This window comes from Salvia hispanica, chromosome 3 (assembly GCF_023119035.1).
Source record: "Salvia hispanica cultivar TCC Black 2014 chromosome 3, UniMelb_Shisp_WGS_1.0, whole genome shotgun sequence".
Lineage (NCBI taxonomy): Eukaryota > Viridiplantae > Streptophyta > Magnoliopsida > Lamiales > Lamiaceae > Salvia > Salvia hispanica.
The window spans coordinates 37,444,033-37,462,494 of NC_062967.1; the positions used below are offsets into that span (position 1 = coordinate 37,444,033).

The following is an 18,462-nucleotide window of genomic DNA, read 5'->3' on the forward strand; positions in this document are numbered from 1 at the left end:
TTCTATATCGAATTCAACCACAATCACAATAAAAAACTAAACTAAGTTAAGTTTTTACTTTACAGCAAATGGCAATCAACATTAAATGAAGATTTATAGGAACAAAAATGGTTTTGGAAGAAAAAGACAGGTCTTTTTTCTTCTTCTGTCATAATCAAGAAGTCAAGAATTCAACATGAATGAATGCTAAAATGATCATTAATTGGTTTTGCAAGAAAAAGATTGTTTTCTTCTTCTGTCATAATCAAAAACCCAAGAATTCAACATGAATAAATACAAAAATGTAAAAATTGGTTTTGCAAGAAAAAGACTGCTTTTTTTCTTCTACTATAATCAAGAATTCAATGTGAATAAATACAAAAATGATCATTTTCATGTAAAAATTGTACAAATTGCCAGAAACCAACCTGAATTTGAAGCTTTCAAATTCAGTAGAAATAGTATATTAGATAGAGAGAATTGAGTTTGATGGATTCGATATTTAAGGATTATGTTGGTAATAATGTTGATTTGACTTGGTCATATGGAATAGTATTTCTTTTTTGATTTGCTAGTCAAAATGGTAATATATGTTGAAAGATCCTCTATCTAGTGCTTGATTAATGGAAAGACTAATTCTTGCCCTAAATATTGGATTTTGTGAAATTAAAGTGTAATCTATTGAAGGTCACTCCCTAGGTTTACGTGTGTAGTTTAGTCCATGTATGAATATGAGAAATAAAATGGAAATTGTAGATTGACCTGCTTTTGCTGAGGGTGTACATCATGTTTCTTTGAATTTTGTTTGAAGTCTTGAACAAGATTATATATTTTGTATCAAGTCATGCTTTATAGACATGGAATGTCTGGTGGTGTGCGGCCATAAATATCCAATTTATCTTGGTGTTGATTTATGTGATTTTTACATGGCTGTAAACGTTGTGTTCTCATTTTGGGTATATACTAGGATGCAAGATGAAGAGCCTTTGTTGCGACTTGGCTAGCTATTAGAGGAAAATTAGGATCGTCTTTGAATATACACCTTTAAATAGTACTCCGTGGAATTCGAATGTTGTGATTACTTGTGTTACCATTTTTGTTGTAATATCAGCTGACTAATAATTGTGGAACTTGATTATGTTATGCTTTTCATCTCAAAATTGCTACTAAGTTTTGCATTAATGGTACCAAACATGATGTTGTGACATGGGAAATAATATTAGTCTTTCGATTTAATTGACATTTTATCAAATGAATAAATAGTGGTATTGGTCCCGGAGAAAAAGGAAACATATACTCTCACCTCAGCAGTGGATGGAGTTAAATTCCTGAAGAAAGTTGGAAGCGATTTCATACAGCTGCAAATTCCCATTTTTCTTGTTTTACCTTTGAATTTTATTCCATCTTGTTCACCTTTGATCACTTTATTGTTGTATGCAGGGTGTTGATCCTAGGTTTGGCCATTTCTTCTTGGAGTGTAAGTTGAATATGTCAATATTTTTTCATTTCGAACACCCCCATCAATAGTTTAATTTATTAGATATAGCCTTACAGCTAGTGTTGTACAAAATCCATTTTGTGTTTGCTTGTAATAATCCCATTTTGGTTATTCATGTCTCTGAATATAAGTCGCCAGCTTCCACTTTTGGTCCAACAATGTTTCTGTCATCCGCTTAGATGCTATCCGGGCCAATGGGGATTGGATATCACAGGCCACGGTGACAGATGCAAAAGCCCGACGCGTCTGAAGGATTACGACCACCTTATTCCTATCGATGAAATCAATGTTGACATGGTATGTATATGTTTAATCAACTCATCAAACAATTTTTGTTGATTTTATGATTGAAATATTGCAGAAAAGCAAATCAAGGCAGTAATGACACACGTGTAGCATATTTGACTCTGGCTGTGAAAAAAGAAGCTGCAACTACTTCCACTCTCACTATCCCTGTCCCCGGCCTGGCCTTGACCCTTGGGACCTCCGCCACTGGATGGTTAAGCCTTCATTGTTCCAATTCTGCTACTATGAATATGTCTTGTTTTAACAAGTTTCATGTCGAACAAGTCTCATATCTAACTATTTCTATATTATTTGCCTTGATTGTTCCATTTCTTCTACTACTGTGCTTTTGTCCAATAATGCTACATATGTTGTTGAATTGGTTGTGTGCTTATAATCTGTATGGATTGACGGCATTCGGTTGGGGAGATTAGCTGAATATAATCTGGCTGACAACTTTAATTTTGTGTTCGGTAGCCAATGTTGGAAATTGTGTTGGCCCAATACTAAATAATGGCTCGTGGCTGGCCCGTCCACATCATATAATTTTCTGCATTGAAATACCAACTATTCATCGGAGCTCCAACCCTCCGATTTTGCTCCACATTATTTCTTTCCAATATTAATTTGGTCTTATAGAAAGCCCATTTCAACCAATCCAACTAGTACTAATTTATCCGAGCAACCGAACGTAGCCAATAGTTGACTAAATTAATTCTACTTTGTTATTTACACTAATCACCTTCGCTACGGTTCAGTTTAAAGATGTTTGCTCTCTCATTTGATATTTGGGCCTATAGCCCTTAAATCAAGAACTATATATAAGCCCAAAAGTATAATTAAGTTTTTTTTTTTTTTGTGTAGTACTACAATTTATATAGATTTTGTAATGTTCTTGCGACATGATAAGTATGATTAAAACTAATGGGAATGAAAAGATTTCCTATATAAAATAAAGGGAAAAAAAATTGCACTTCAATCAATGGCCGTCCAAACGTGTGTATGAATATATTGTCAGATTTAATGAATTTGGAAGGTATATGTATACAATAATAGTTAGCTGGTATGTTTATTTTTTTGTTTACTTGTCTGGAATAATGATTAGTGGATATACATAGTTAGGCCTACTTATTCGGCCGGTTCCGATTCTACCCGATCCGGTTGACCGGGTACCCGGTTGCAAAATCTCATGAATCTCGGAACCGGAACCGGATCCGGAACCGTCCGATTCCGGTTTGGAACCGACCGGGTAAGAACCGGCCGGTACCGGTTTCGAACCGGAACCGATTTGTAGTTTTAATTTTAATTTAAGTATACTAATTAACGAAAAGTTGTTTATTATTTACCTAATTTTAATCTGACATTAAACTAGATTTAACTTATATATAACAAAAAATTACATAATCTCCACTTAGTATCAAGAAATTTGATTCTCACGTTAGCCCACGAGTTGTCTGTGATGTCAAACCAGAGTCACGGTATATTCTTTCGCACGTTTCCTCGATTAGTAACCTCCACCCTTGACTCCTCTAAGAGCTTTCATGATCTGTTAAAATTATTTTTGTTTAAGGCATTCAAAGTATAATGGTAAATAATGATCCAAACACATAAATTGGAAAATTATATAGTCAAACCAAGAGTAGCATTTATTTTAAGCAATAGCAAAGGAATACATTCAGTAAAACTAAAGAATCAAAACCAACCTTGATAATAATAAATGAATTACCGTTAATTACTATACTTCAATTTTAATAAAAAAAATTAAATTTAATATATATTATTCAGTTCCGAATAAGAACCGATCGGTTCCGGATAGAACCGAAACCGGAATTTATGAAAACATTAGAACCGGTACCGGAACCGGAACCGGATTCTCCGGGTCCGGTTCTTCGATTACCCGATCGGTTCCGGTTCCGATTCCGGGTACCCGAGAACCGGAGAACCGGTTAAGCAGGCTTGTATATAGTATTTCAAAATAGAGATTTTTTGGAGCGTATCTCTAATAATTATAATTTGACACCTACCTCACCGCTGCTTCTTCTGAAAATTAAAACATTCGCTTATATAATACTACTACTATTTATTATTTAAAAAAATATTATTATATTTATAAAATTAATATGTAAATAAGAGATACATATTTTATTAACTTATAACCTATATTGTTTATATATAAAGTTGTTTTTTCCTATCGTAAACTGCAATGTTGAAAATACAATAAAATTTTTAACTTGGTGGCGCTATTATACATAGATGCAGATAGGATCCAATTTTTTTTTTCCTTTTTAAAAAATAATCCGTATATGAAGGAGGAAATTACAATTAACGTCAAGAGGGTTTGAACTCGGAACCTCATACATTGATGTCTAAGCTCATTGCCATTAGAACAAAGGCTCTGAACAAATGCAAATAGGATCCAATTAAATAAGAAACATGTGCTCTCGTCTCATTTATATTTGTGATTAGTTGTGTATTTGTTTTCTAACAACTACTACCTCTATCCACCAAAATTTGTCCCATTTATCTATTTCCGTCCGTCCTCCAAAATTTGTCTTATTTCACTTTTACCATTTTTGGTAGTGGACCTCATCTTCCACTAACTTATTCTACTCATATTTTATTATAAAACTAATATATAAAAATATGACCCACAATCCACTAACTTTTTCAACTCACTTTCCATTACATTTCTTAAAACCTGTGTCGGGTCAAAGTGGGACAAATTTTGGTGGACGGAAGTAGTATTTACTTTTTTGATGAAAAAAAATACTCCCTTCGTCCCTGATTAATTGTCACTTTTTGACTGGTCACGAGTTTTAAGAAATGTAAAAAAAAGTTGGTTGAAAAAATTAGTGGATTGTGGGACCCCTTTTGTTATATAGATTTTATAATAAAATGTGAGTAAAGTGTGTTAGTGGAATGTGAGACCTACTTATCATTTGTGGTAAAAATGAAGTGTGACAATTATTAAGGAATGGACTGAAATAGAAAAAAGTGACAATTAATCGGGGACGAAGGAAGTAAACAATAATAAATAGATGAGTAGAGATAAAGAGCAAATGAGCTGTTTTGTATTATTCCTTAAAGCAAAAAAGTTTGGTTGCCTAATAAGTCCCTCAAAAGGGGGCCATTTTTCAACATAGAATTCGCACTACCGCATATAATTTCCCAATATGTTATGATGTGTTTGATAAATAAAAATATTAAATATTATTACAGCATATAGTTTCTTAACAACCATACATTATATTCTGTCAACTGTACTCGTTTTTTTTTGTTTTCTATAAAATATATTAACCAATTTCTCCTTTTTTTTAGCCCCAAAATCTACCCTATTTTTTTCTATATCTCTCTCTCAACAAAATACTTTCTTCCGATTTGGGCGTTGGTGCGAATTCATTATTGAAAATGTCGTACGTGTAAATTAAATCAATATAATATTTATTCTGTCTTGTAATAAGTGTTTTATTTATAATCGACATAGTATAAAAATGTGGATAAATATATGTAAAAAGTTACTACTATAATACTCCCTATAATTAAATGTCAAATTGAATGGAATCTAAAGTTTACAATTAAGATGTTTCGACCTCACGGAAATAGGAAAATACAATTATTTTTATAAGGTTAATTGCAATAAAAATTTTGAAGTTTTGATTAAATTTTGGTTCATTCCACAATTTTAACAAGCAGAAAAATCATTAAATTTAATTTTGTCCACATCATCCAATGATGAAGAATTGAAGTGAAATTGAATCTAATATGTAAATCGATAGAGCATACACCGATATCTACATTGATGGGTTAAATGTTGTCGTCAATTATTAGTTGAAAAGCACCATCAATATATTACACGTAGACGACTATGTTTTTATTATTATAAGATAATTGTGAACAAATCCAAATTTTATAGTACTAGTTTGTTTTTAAGGTGGATTTTTAAAATTATACGATGAAATAGAATTTGACCAAACTTTGAATTTTTTTTTTCAATAATTTGTAATTTATTAAATATAGGGTATTGGTTTTGACCAAACTTTGGAATAATCCATGTTAGCTTCTCAAGATCCATAAACCAATGTTAGAAATAAAGGTATATATGTAAAATAAAATTTTTCTTATTTAGGCCTATAGTGCTTAAATAAAGAACTATATATAAGCCCAAAAGTATAGTAGTATTTAAGCTTCTTTTTTTTTTGTAGTACTACAATTTATATTGATTTTCTCATGCTCTTGCGTCGGATTCATGACATGATGTGTAATTTTACGATTAAACTAATGGAAATGAAAAGATTTCCTAAATAAAATAAAAGAAAAAAAATTGCAATTCAATCAGTGGCCGTCCAAACGTGTGTATGAATATATTGTCAGATTTAATGAATTTGGAAGGTATATGTCTACAATAATTGTTAGCTGAATTTGGTATGTTTATTTTTTTGGTTACTTGTCTGGAATAATGATTAGTGGATATATATAGAATTTCGAAATTAAGATTATTTGGACCGTATCTCTAATCTCTAATAATTATAATTTGACACCTACCTCACCGCTGCTCCTGATGAAAATTAAAACATTCCTTTATATAATACTCTCTTTTGATATTTTAAAAAAAATATAAGTAATTAACAGTTTCAATCACATTTTTTCTATGATAAATAAATGAAATTCACACTTTATTGAATTATTATATTTATTGAATAAATAAGAGATATATGTATTATTAACTTTGTAAGTATTGTCTATATATAAAGTTGTTTTCTTATTGTAAAACTACACGTTCAAAATATAATAAAATCTTTAATGTGGTGGCGCCATTATAATGCAGATAGTATCTAACTAAGTAAATAATTAATGTGTTCGTTTCATTTATATCCATGATTATTTGTGTATTGTTCGCTGGGGCGTAGCGCAGTTAGCAACTGAGGGACGGATCCTGCAATGATTATTTGTGTATTTAATTTATTTTCAAACTAACTATTTATTTTTTGGTGGAAAAAAACACAATAAAGAGATGAGTAGAGATAAGAGCAAATGAGCTGTTTTGTATTATAGAAAAAAGAGGTTTGGTTGCCTAATAAGTCTCTCAAAAGAGGGCCATTCTTTCAACGTAGAATTCGCACTATGGGTTTGATAAATAAAAATATTAAATATTACATATTACAGCATATAGTTTCTTAACAACCATACATTATATTCTGTCAAGTATCAACTGTACTCGTTTGTTTGTATGTCTTCCACAAAATAATATAAAACCAATTTCTCCTTTTTGTGGCCCCAAAATCTACCCTATTTTCTTCTCTCCGTGAATAAAATACTTTCTTCCGATTTGCGCGTTGGTGCGAATTCATTATTGAAAATGTTGTACGTGTAAATTAAATCAATATAATACTCCCTCCGTTCCTTTATAGTTGAGTCATTTTTTTATATCGGGAAGTTCCCTTATAGTTGAGTCATTTCCATATATAGTAACTTTTTCTTCTTTCTTACTTTACTCTCTTATACTTTATTCTCTCTACTTTATTCACTTTTTACTTAATTTTCTCTACTTTTTTCTCTTTCTTACTTTTTTATCTATTTATTTAACACATCCAACATTCATTTTTTTAACTCCGTGTCGAAAAGTTTCGCCTCAACTATGAGGGAACGAAGGGAATATTTATTGTCTCGTAATAACTAATAACTAATAAGTGTTTCATTTATAATCGACAGAATATGAAAATGTGGATAAATATATGTAAAAGTTACTACTAAATACTCCCTATAATTAAATGTCAAATTGAATGGAATCTAAAGTTTACCTGCCAAATATAACAAAAATGTAACGTGACATATAACAAAAAAATGGAATCTAAAGTTTACCTACCAAATATAACAAAAATGAACAAAACATATATTAAGAACAAACATTCTGAAGTTGTCCAGAACTTTTGTCCTAGCGGCAAGAAGTTTAGACATTAATGTATGAGGTGTTAATTTCGAGCCTCAGTTGTAATTTTCTCATTTCTTAGGAGTTTATATATAATATCCTTATAAAGAGATGTAATAGTGAACGAAGAGAATTTAGTAATTTAAAACAGGCTTAAGTAGAAATATTTCAACGGATAATTAGTGTTCAAATAAATTAAATTTTCGATGCTAATAGTGATTTTGAGATATAATGTTTCTGTGTAATTAGGATTTTATTAGCATTATATTGTACTATTATTTTCGGTTTTAATTAGTTCTGAAATTTAAATAATCAACACATTTTGCATAAAATTTTAAGATTCCATTAAATACAAATTAATTAAACAACTATGTATGCAAAAAATAAATCAATTTTAAATTTATATAGATAAATTTGATTCCATAATTCTAGAGATTAATTGTTAGTTGATCTCCATCAAATTACCACTAAAAAAAATGAATCGTAAAATTGGATATAGAAAATCTGTTAGTTTAAAATTAGAGGTTTTAACCTCATAGAAACGTGTTCCTTCTATCCCAGATAATTTGTCTTATTTTTCTATTTCGGACCGTTCCACATAATTTATTTCATTTTATTTTTTTACCATTTTCTTTTTATAGTGGATCATATATTTCACTAACTCATTTTTTACTTCCATTTTATTATAAAATTAATATAAAAGGGAGGACTCATATTTCACTAACTTTTTCAATCTAATTTTTATTATATTTCTTTAAATGCATGTCCAATCAAAATAGACGAATTATCCAAAATGAGACGAATTATCCAAAATGAAATTACCAAATTAGTATTCATATGCATTTTACATTCTGTAGTCGGATATGATAGGCGCATAGCCAACTGTATTAAAGCAAACCTTTATAATAACGTTGTCACATCCCATACCGCGATGTCGACATTCCGTTTGTGAAAATGCCAAACAGAAACCTCGCTTCTGCTGAAATGGCCGGCGAAGATACGACTCCGATGAATGGAGCCGTTCTTCTCCGCCTCGTCCGCGACGTCGCCCGTATCTCCGCCGCGGGCTTCTCCGGTTTCTTCAAGAGAGAATGCACGGAATTGGGGAGAAGAGTCTCGCTTTTAGCTCATTTCCTTGAAGAAATCGAAGATTCGGAGAGAATTCAACAATGTTGTCGAATGGGCTCTTCTTCTTTCCCTAATTCCGGCTTCGCTGATCTGAATTTAGCTCTTCTGGTTGCAAAAAGGCTCCTCTTTGCTGCTAACGGCTTCGATAACTCCGAGCTCAATTGTGTAAGTATGTTGCAAAAATGCTCCTTTTTTTGTAGAAATTGATTTATGAAGTTTATAGAAGCATTTTTGTGGATGTCAAATGTGATCTTTTGAGTTTATTGTAGAAATTGAAATGCTTTAACTGAGCAATTGTTCCAATTTATCTTATCTTGTTTGATTTCTGCATTATAGGATGATGCCACAATGAAAATTCTCTTCCAATTTCAATGTGTAACATGGAAATTGGAGAAAGCATTGGACAATCTGCCTTATGATGATCTCAACATTTCAGAAGAAGTGCTTGAACAGGTTGTTAGCATTAGCAATTAATCATCTTTTATACTGTTTTTTGGAGATGATTCATTCCTAAACATCACAATCCTTTCATTAGGTTGAGTTAGTGCGGTCGCAGTTGAGACGAGCTGGTGAGAGACACGGACGCCCTCTAAACCCGAGCTTATCTCAGCCTTTAGACAAGGAGATTGAAGGTCTGCATTTACACAATGTTGGCAACACTGTTAATGAAGCTAGCGCGAAAGTAGAGGGTGTGGGAGAGGGCGTTGAGGCCGTTGAGCATATCTTGAACGAGGATGTAAACGACCCTGTTAGCTTGTCGTGCAAAGCACTTGAGGAAAGCAAGAAGCCGGAATCTGTTTCCGTTCCTGATGATCTGCGCTGCCCTATCTCTCTCGAGCTCATGAGGGATCCAGTCATTGTGGCCACGGGACAGGTATAATGATGGTCCAATCAAGAGGCTTAATTCGAAATGTGGTTTGCTTTTACAGTTTTACTCACAATGTGGTTTGGTTTTTGCTGTTTCAGACGTATGAGAGATGTTATATACAGAGATGGTTGGACTGTGGCAACACTACATGCCCAAAAACGCGGCAGAAGCTGCAGAATCTCAGCCTCACTCCGAATTATGTCTTGAGAAGCCTAATATCTCAGTGGTGCGCGAAGCATGAGGTAGTTCAGCTGGCTTCGGTAGTGAACGGGAGGCTGAAAAGGAGCGATGGATCGTTTCGTGATGTCAAGGGAGACATGGCTGCAATCGAGGTTCTTGTCTGTAGGCTTGCAAGTCGGTGTGTCAAGGAAATCAGGGCTGCTGTTGCTGAAATCCGATCACTCTCTAAACGAAGCACGGATAACAGAATCTTGCTTGCAGCAGCTGGAGCTATCCCGATTTTGGTTAACCTCTTGGCATCCGATGATGGTGAGGTTCAAGATAATGCAGTGACCTCGATTCTCAATCTCTCCATCTACAACGAGAATAAAGAGCTCATCATGCTAGCCAACGCAGTCCCCTCCGTTGTGCAAGTCCTGAGAGAGGGAAGCGTGGAGGCGAAGGAGAACGCTGCAGCGACCCTCTTCACCCTGTCCGTCGCGGAGGAGAACAAGATAATCATCGGTGCATCCGGGGCAATACCTGCACTGGTGGAACTGCTCCAGAACGGGACATCGAGAGGGAAAAAGGACGCTGCCACGGCCTTGTTCAACCTCTGCATCTATCAAGGAAACAAGGGACGCGCTGTGAGGGCCGGCATCGTGCCAGTGCTGGTCAAGATGCTTACGGATTCAAGCAGTATGGCTGATGAGGCTCTCACCATTCTTGCCATTCTTGTCAGCCACCACGAGGCGAAGGCTGCCCTTGTTGGAGCGAGAGCAACGATTCATGTCTTGGCGGATCTTCTCGGGACGGGGCTGCCTCATTGCAGGGAGAATGCTGTGGTTATTCTGGCCTCGATTTGCAGGAGAAACAGCACGAATCTTGCATGCCTGAGCAGGCTCGGAGCAGCAAGGGCGCTGGCTGAGCTGGCAGAGTCGGGCACGGAGAGAGCCAAGAGGAAGGCTGCAGCTTTGTTGGAGCAGCTTAGGAGCTCTCAAGAGGTGTGATTTTGCACTCATTTGTTGCATTTGATTTTTTTTATACACGATTTTTTTACACAATACAGAATTGGGAATTGAGTAATAGAGAGGATTCCCATGGCTGCTATTGTATTTATTTGCTTCATTCTTGATTAATGATTAGTGTATAAATTTTGTGACATGATTATTTTGAAACTATTTGCTACAGATTGTAATTTATTCTTTCATACTTTGGTGCAATAACATTTAGTCAATATGCATTACTACTAATTTTACTAGGCCTTTGTAGCTTTACCCCACTTAAAATGGGCTAAGATTGAGATTAATGCAATTATTCTCACAAAATTGGGCCTTCATATGGAGCTTGAAATAGCTTCGTCATAAATTATGCTCCGATAACATTTTTTTAATAGAAGAAAAACGGGAGAGGATCTCCTACTCCAACAATGGTGTACCACTCCTACTTTAACAATCACGACAAAATAAAATAATCTTATAAATATGTAAGTGATGGTGGAATTATTTTATTTTGTTATAAGTGTGGAGTAGGAATGGTGTAGCATTGTTAGAATAAGAGATCCGCTTCGAAGAAAAACAATTAAACTATCTATAAATCAATAAAAAGTTTTTTTAAGTGAACTGAGACTTATTATTAAGTAAACAACAAAGATAAGTACAGTATATGATAGAAAGTAGACCAAAATTTGTAATATTTCTACATCATAAATCAGTTAGATTGAAATGTACATAATGCATTCGTGGCAAAGACTTGAATGAGGATTTTCCACATGGCTTAGCTCAACTATTCAAGTATGGATGCTGCCCTTTATACCGTTATTACATGTGATGAATGTGGAGAAGCACGTTGAGATTGGTGAATCTTAATTAAATTAAGGGTACAATTCAGTTGGTAAGATTAAGTATTCACAAATATAAATGTATTAAAAAAAAGAAGCTTATTTGAATTAGTAAGATGAAATTCTCTCGGCCAATAGATAGGAAGTTAAAATAATCATGGAATAGATAAGAAACTACTATTATTAAACTATATTATTTATATTTTTTAATAAAAGAATAATAGTAGTATAATTGTCAGCGCCAGACGCCATAAGTACAAAATTCAGAAAATGGTGGCTGAGATTTACGTATATATGATTTATTATATAAATGCAAATTGATTAGATACTTCTAGTATATATAACTTCAACAAAATCAATAAAAAAGTGACGAATTTTGAAACTTAAAAATTTATTTAATTTGTAAAATGAAAAAGAGCCGAACATCAGAATGGAACCCCCTTTTATGTGAGTCACGGTCAAACACTCCAACTCAATCTCCATACATGTTGATAACCACAAAACTCTATCCTATTATTATCATCATAGTGTTTGGCACTTTTTCATAATAACAGAAAATAAATACTAATGTGTTAGGCACTCTGTGATTACGTTTTCTTTATATTAAATTTGAAGCAATTAACATTTAACTACCTTTAATTTATTGTAGATTAAATAAATGATGTATAGATAGAATTTATTATTTTAATTAAAGGGAATTTAATTCTAATTAAATTATGGTAAACTATCACGTGTTCATATACTATATAAATTCAAAATTGAAATTAAGCGGCCGAATTTTACGATGTAGTCTTACTTTTCGCCATGTAGAATAAAGAAAAACACAACAACAATAATAATAGAAATAATATTTAATTTCACCAACCTGATTAACGACTATAATTTGGTGGTAAGCAAAATTTACACTTTTATTTATATAGAAATACCGTACATAATTTGGTCAAAATATTGACATTCAAATTTAAACTCAAGATTGTAAGTCACGTGCACGGGGCATCCAAGGGCGGGGTCAAAATTAGAACGGGATACATAAACAAATTTTGAAGAATTTAAAAAGTCACTTAAGAGGAGTTTTAAATGAATTTGTAAATTTGAAGAAAAAACAGTATTCAATGTGCATCACATATTCCTCGTGTCTAGATATGGTACAAAAATCATAATATCCAATAACTAAGATCAGAAGTCCGACATCCGATCATTATTCATGTCTAGATATGGTTAAAAAACAATAATATCCGATAGCTAAGATCGAAATTCCGACTTCCGGTCATTATATCACCCAATCTTTGTGTATCGTTGCATATTTTAAATATTATTGTTATTATTATTGTTACCGTTATTATTATCACAATCTTTTGTGATTATTTAGAATTATATACTATGATTATTTAAATATTTTATAATTACTTTTCAAACTACAAAAGCGGCTAAGTCATAAGACCAGTACTAACCAAGCTTGGGTCCACATGCACGCACGCCGTGATTAACGCAAGTCCATTTCATTGAACAAGTAATTAGTGATCCATTAACAATTAACAAAGATACCGTATTAATCATTTTTACCACTAAGGGCTCCTTTACTGAAGAAATTATTACTTAGATTAATCAATCATTTTTGCTCCCAACTTTTTGTCATTTTCAATTTGTTTTATTGACTTGTTACCAACTTTTATACCATCGTGTTCTCTTAAAAGTCGGTTTTTAATTTTGCTACGGAAGAAATTGGGAGTTCATGAAAAACAAAAATGAGGTTAGTTGTAACACCACTTTAGTAGTAAATTTTATTGGTCGTACAGTCGTACTTAAAAATTATCCGTATGTATGATTGGTTCAACCTAACTATGATACGTATGATGCTTCAATTTGATTGCAAATTTTGAAGACATTGGAGAATGGAGACTGGACGAGCCAAAGGATAGTCTATAATTGTGAATCCAACTTTTGGGAAGGTTCAGTTTGGTGGGTATACAATACTTCACTTTCTCTCGATATCACCAGTTGTAATTTGTTTTCGATTTTTTAGCTTTGGTTATGTCCAACTTTAGTCTAGGTTGGAGTTGTCTTGTTGTAACCTTATATATCTCTTATTCATTATGTTGATTTATCGACGATGTCCTCATGCCTTGTTACTATTGTGTTTTTCGCTTTTAGTTAGGTAGTATTGGTCGGGTGGTATTAGTATATTGCTCTACTATTGTATTTGGATTCGAGCATTTTCTTTGATGAAAAATAGCAGTACACTAACTATGCATAGTTACGATATTGCTATAAACTCGTGACGATTTGTAGTAATATCGTAATTCCAACATAAATTCGGCTTTAAAAAGAGTGGATTAGTGGCTATTAATACTCCACAATTCTACATCACGAGCTTCATATTATGCTTTACTCATTTAATCGACAAATATACAAATAAATTCCTTACCAATACATCGTCCCATCCTAACCTACCTAAATTATGTAGCATGGTTGTTGACTTTCAGATAAGCATGACAATTTTTTTAAAAACAAAAATATTTCATAAATTACATGCAAGACAACTCTCCTAACTAATTAGATCACAATTTAAAATGTTCAACATTGATACAATGGTAGTACTATAGAAGTGGAGACATAAAATTAGTCTTGAAAAACTAAAATTCCAAATTTCTAAAATTAGTTTTTTTTTGTTTAGCTATTGTGTAGCAATTTTATGGATTGGTGTGTCCCAATCTTGTATTAGGAGTATTTTTCAAAGGGCCTCCAAAATTTCAAATTTGTACACTTTTCTTGACCTCAAAAATTTCATGCAACAATAACCCCTTACATATAACCACCTCCATAAAAGCTAGCCAAATTCCCATCCATCAATCCCCCTTCCATAATTTATTTTTTCACATTCACACAAAATCAAAAAAATTAAGGCAAAAAATAAAATGGGAAATAGTTTGGGAGGAAGTAAAAGTGCAAAAGTAATGAAGATCAACGGTGAGAGCTTCAAGCTAAAGACCCCGATTCGGGCCGGTTCGGTCATGGAGGGCCACCCGGGCCACGTGCTGCTCGAATCGGAAGCCGTGAAGCACTACGGCGTGCGAGCCAAGCCGCTTGAGCCGCAGCAGGAGCTGAAGCCGAAGCGCCTCTATTTCTTAGTCGAGCTGCCGAAATTTCCCGAGGAAAAGGGCGCGCGGAGGGTAAAATCGGGAATTCACATGGGCGCGAAGGACCGGCTCGAGAGTTTGATGCTGGCGCGCCGCTCGGCTTCGGATTTGTCTATAATGAAGCCGCCGAGCATCGCGGCGGCCGAGGAGGAGAAGGCCGAGGCCTCGGAGGGGGGGAAGAGGGTGAGGATGAGGCTGCCGAGGGCGGAGGTGGAGAGGCTGATGGCGGAGAGCAAGGATAGCGGTGAGGTGGAGGAGAAGATCGTGAGGCTATGCATGGCGAAGAGGGCCGCCGCGGACGGCGGCGATGCGGCGGCGGAGAAGAATGTGCATCTTAACGGAGATCGTCGAATCAAGGTTAGTTATTCAAGTGTTAAAAATTATTGTTACATTTTTAATAGGTTAATTGCACGTAACTACGCCAATTATAGGCAAACGGTCGATTTTGTTCTGTTTGGGACGTTTAGTCGAAAATGTCCTAGTTAGGTAATTACTAGTACTCATCATTTTATTTTTGAGAAAAAAAATTTCAGCGATCAAAATATCAACTTGACAGCAAAAATTAAACATCAATTGAGTAATCGATAGTCTAAAAATAAAATGATGAATACTACTCCATCCGTCTCATAATAATTGTCACTCTTATTGTGGACACGGGTTTTAAGAAATGTAAAGAAAAGTTAGTTGGAAAAGTTAGTAGAATGTGAGACCCACTTTTTTATATTGGTTTTATAGTAAAATGTGAGTGAAGTGAGTTAGTGGAAAGTGGGGCCTACTTACTATTTATGGTAAAAATGAAGTGTGATAATTATTGTGGGACGATTGAAATGAAAAAGAGTGACAATTATTATAGGACTGAGGAGTAAATAATAAGTAAGTAATTACCTAAATTAAACAAGGACTTTTTCTTCCCCTTGTTTTACTATACAAATTAGAGTTTCTCCATTTTTCATGCCATGTTTAGCGGATTTTGTTTGTATTGGACAAAAACTTTCGTTGCATGTGATTTTGTTTGAAAATTCAGTAAAATCCAATAGATAATGTTAAATTATGAGAAAAGATACCTAAAAAGTAAATCATAGATTACGCAATAATAGTAAAATAATAGTTCCGTACGTGTTCTCAACTTAATTTCTGAAAATTCAATCTTCTTTTTTTCTATGGAAATTCTAAAAATTTGACAGTTTCAGATGTTCAAGGGAATAAGACAAATTTACAAAACTGTTTCAAACTTTTTGTGTATAAAATTAAGACCATGTCTTGTGTTAGTCAAACAAGGTTGGCTCTTGCATCCAACGTTTTCACATGTACAAAAATGCTAAAAATCGACTTCTATTAATTTTTTTTCCAAAAGCCTGCACTTGTTAATAATGAAACACAAAATGTATTAGAAAAATTCGAATAAGAAAGCTAGATAGTTTTGGGTCTAGCTAATTATTTCACTTTAGAATTTTTTTGATTACTTTTTTTTTAAGTTTTACAATATTGATAGATTATTAAAGAAATAATAAATTAGATTTTAGTCTTTCCTTTAAATAAGTTTGGTGGGAAGTATAGGGAAAATTAAATTATTAGTTATAATCTCCATTAAAAATTGATTAGGAGATGGTATGTTTATTGTATTTGAATATTAATTAAAATTATTAATGTATTATTTTTTATGAATATAAGCAAAAATAATATTGTTTGGCAAGCCATAATAGGGCTGCATAATTTTATTGATGGAAAAGATAACTACCAAATTAAATATGACAAGGATTAGATGGATTTACACAAACTAAAAAGTTGTGAACACAATAATGACTAAGATTTTGCTTTAGCAATATAATCAATTGGGCAACTAGATGACATGGACCCCAACCAAATAATCATTGATATTTTTCTCTTTTGATAAATACACATTTATTTATGATTTTTTTAAAAAAAATCTGATATAATAATTTGTATTGCAGAAACGAGTTGGATTTTTACCTATCCATGAAGGAGAGATCCAACATATTGTTATGGCTTCATAATTATTGGCAAAGGATATATAATGGGCATTCTCTTTTTGTTTTGTCTCTCCAAATTCCCATGTAACACTTCTCAGCAACAAAGTATAGCAGATTTATTTCTGTTATTTTTGTATGTGTAAATGGTCTGATTTTAGATCCTGAGAATAATGTCTAGAAATATATTCTAGCTAGGTGAATTATGAGAGAGTAGGTTGTATGATATGATTCTCTTCTCATATAGTACTACTAATTATTATTATAAATTTAAAATTTCTATATCTAGTTTCTTCTTGCTAGTAATTCAACTCATTAGGTTTAACAGAGCTTTAGATTTAAAAAAAAAATTGTATTTTTCGTGAGAATGTAAGAAAACTGGATACTCACACTCTGTCTCGCAACAAGAGTCATATTTAGCTACAGCACGAATTTTTAAAAATTATAAAGAAAAGTAGGTTGAATAAATTAGTAGAATATGAGCTCGACTTATATATATTAGTTTTATAATAAATGTAAGTTAAATAAGTTGGTGTGGGACCTACTACCATTTATGATAGTGAAATATGACTCTTATTGTAAGACGGATCGAAATAGTAAAATATTACTCTTATTGTGGGACGGAGGGAATAATTGTTTAGTGTGATTGTCTTGTTTGTTTGTGTAAGCATTATTTGGATATAATATGTGCTATGAGTTCAATACATTAGGCAATGGAGATAGGTTTGTGAGTTTGTCTCATATTGTTGTATTTGTTGATTGATTCTTCACTTTTATTAGCATATTTAATGATGTTTCGATATGGTATGTTGATTTTGTGATATTCAACAATCATAATTCGTAATGGACTTTGTAAAGTCTTTTTCCTTCGATCATTTTTACACTCAGAAACCATAAACTTGTCACAATTTTAAAATAGAGAATCTAGTAAACTATCCTCCTTTGGAACTATTTGATCATCATCAACCATTTATTTATCATCTGGTTAGTTAAATGTGGAGCCAAAATTAGAACTATTGTGTTTGAAGTCATAACTAATTTCAATTGTACCCCACAAAAACTAATTTCAGAAAATGACATTTCTAATATTAAATAATGACCATGCAATAATATATTTCTTAAACACTTAATTGAAATATATATGGAGGCAACAACTAACAACCACCAACTAGAAAAACTAATTAAATCACTCAAAGTCAATTAATTTTCTCATTATATTAGCCTGTTTCCCATTTGCATGTTGTCCTTAATGCCATCTCTCAACTTCTTTCCCTTAAAACAAAATTAAAAATAATAAGGTTGCAAATATAGTTATTTTGTTGAATTATTGTGCCTTCGAAATGTCAATGGTTAGACATAAAATGCCCCTTTAATCCTTATGCAGCTGTTATACTTTTAAGTTTTAACAACTCAATCTATAAAACATTATTGTAGTTTCAAATACTAATTATTTGCTTGGTTTGAAAAATGTGTCACATTGAAGACTTTTGTTCTTCAATTTAATCTAGTTTTCTAATCCAATTATACAATATTTCATTACTAAAATAATTGGTGTGTTTATAATCATTTAATTAATTTCCATTTTTTCCACAAATAATTCAATTATTCCAATACATAATTAAGGTGCATGATCTTCTAAACTTCAATAGCAAAA

General features: G+C 32.8%; 2 protein-coding genes across 2 annotated transcripts; both read left to right on the forward strand.

Annotated features, from left to right (window-relative positions):
* The first annotated feature begins 8,592 nt into the window (after positions 1–8,592).
* On the forward strand, positions 8,593–11,045 carry LOC125211915 (U-box domain-containing protein 10-like). The gene is made up of 4 exons (XM_048111877.1): positions 8,593–8,981; positions 9,153–9,269; positions 9,352–9,690; positions 9,783–11,045. The coding sequence occupies exons 1-4, from the start codon at positions 8,643–8,645 to the stop codon at positions 10,851–10,853; spliced, it is 1,866 nt and encodes a 621-aa protein (XP_047967834.1). The 5' UTR covers positions 8,593–8,642; the 3' UTR covers positions 10,854–11,045.
* A 3,390-nt stretch (positions 11,046–14,435) lies between these two features.
* On the forward strand, positions 14,436–17,092 carry LOC125212446 (uncharacterized protein At1g66480-like). The gene is made up of 2 exons (XM_048112618.1): positions 14,436–15,177; positions 16,773–17,092. The coding sequence occupies exons 1-2, from the start codon at positions 14,599–14,601 to the stop codon at positions 16,833–16,835; spliced, it is 642 nt and encodes a 213-aa protein (XP_047968575.1). The 5' UTR covers positions 14,436–14,598; the 3' UTR covers positions 16,836–17,092.
* Positions 17,093–18,462: the final 1,370 nt, after the last annotated feature.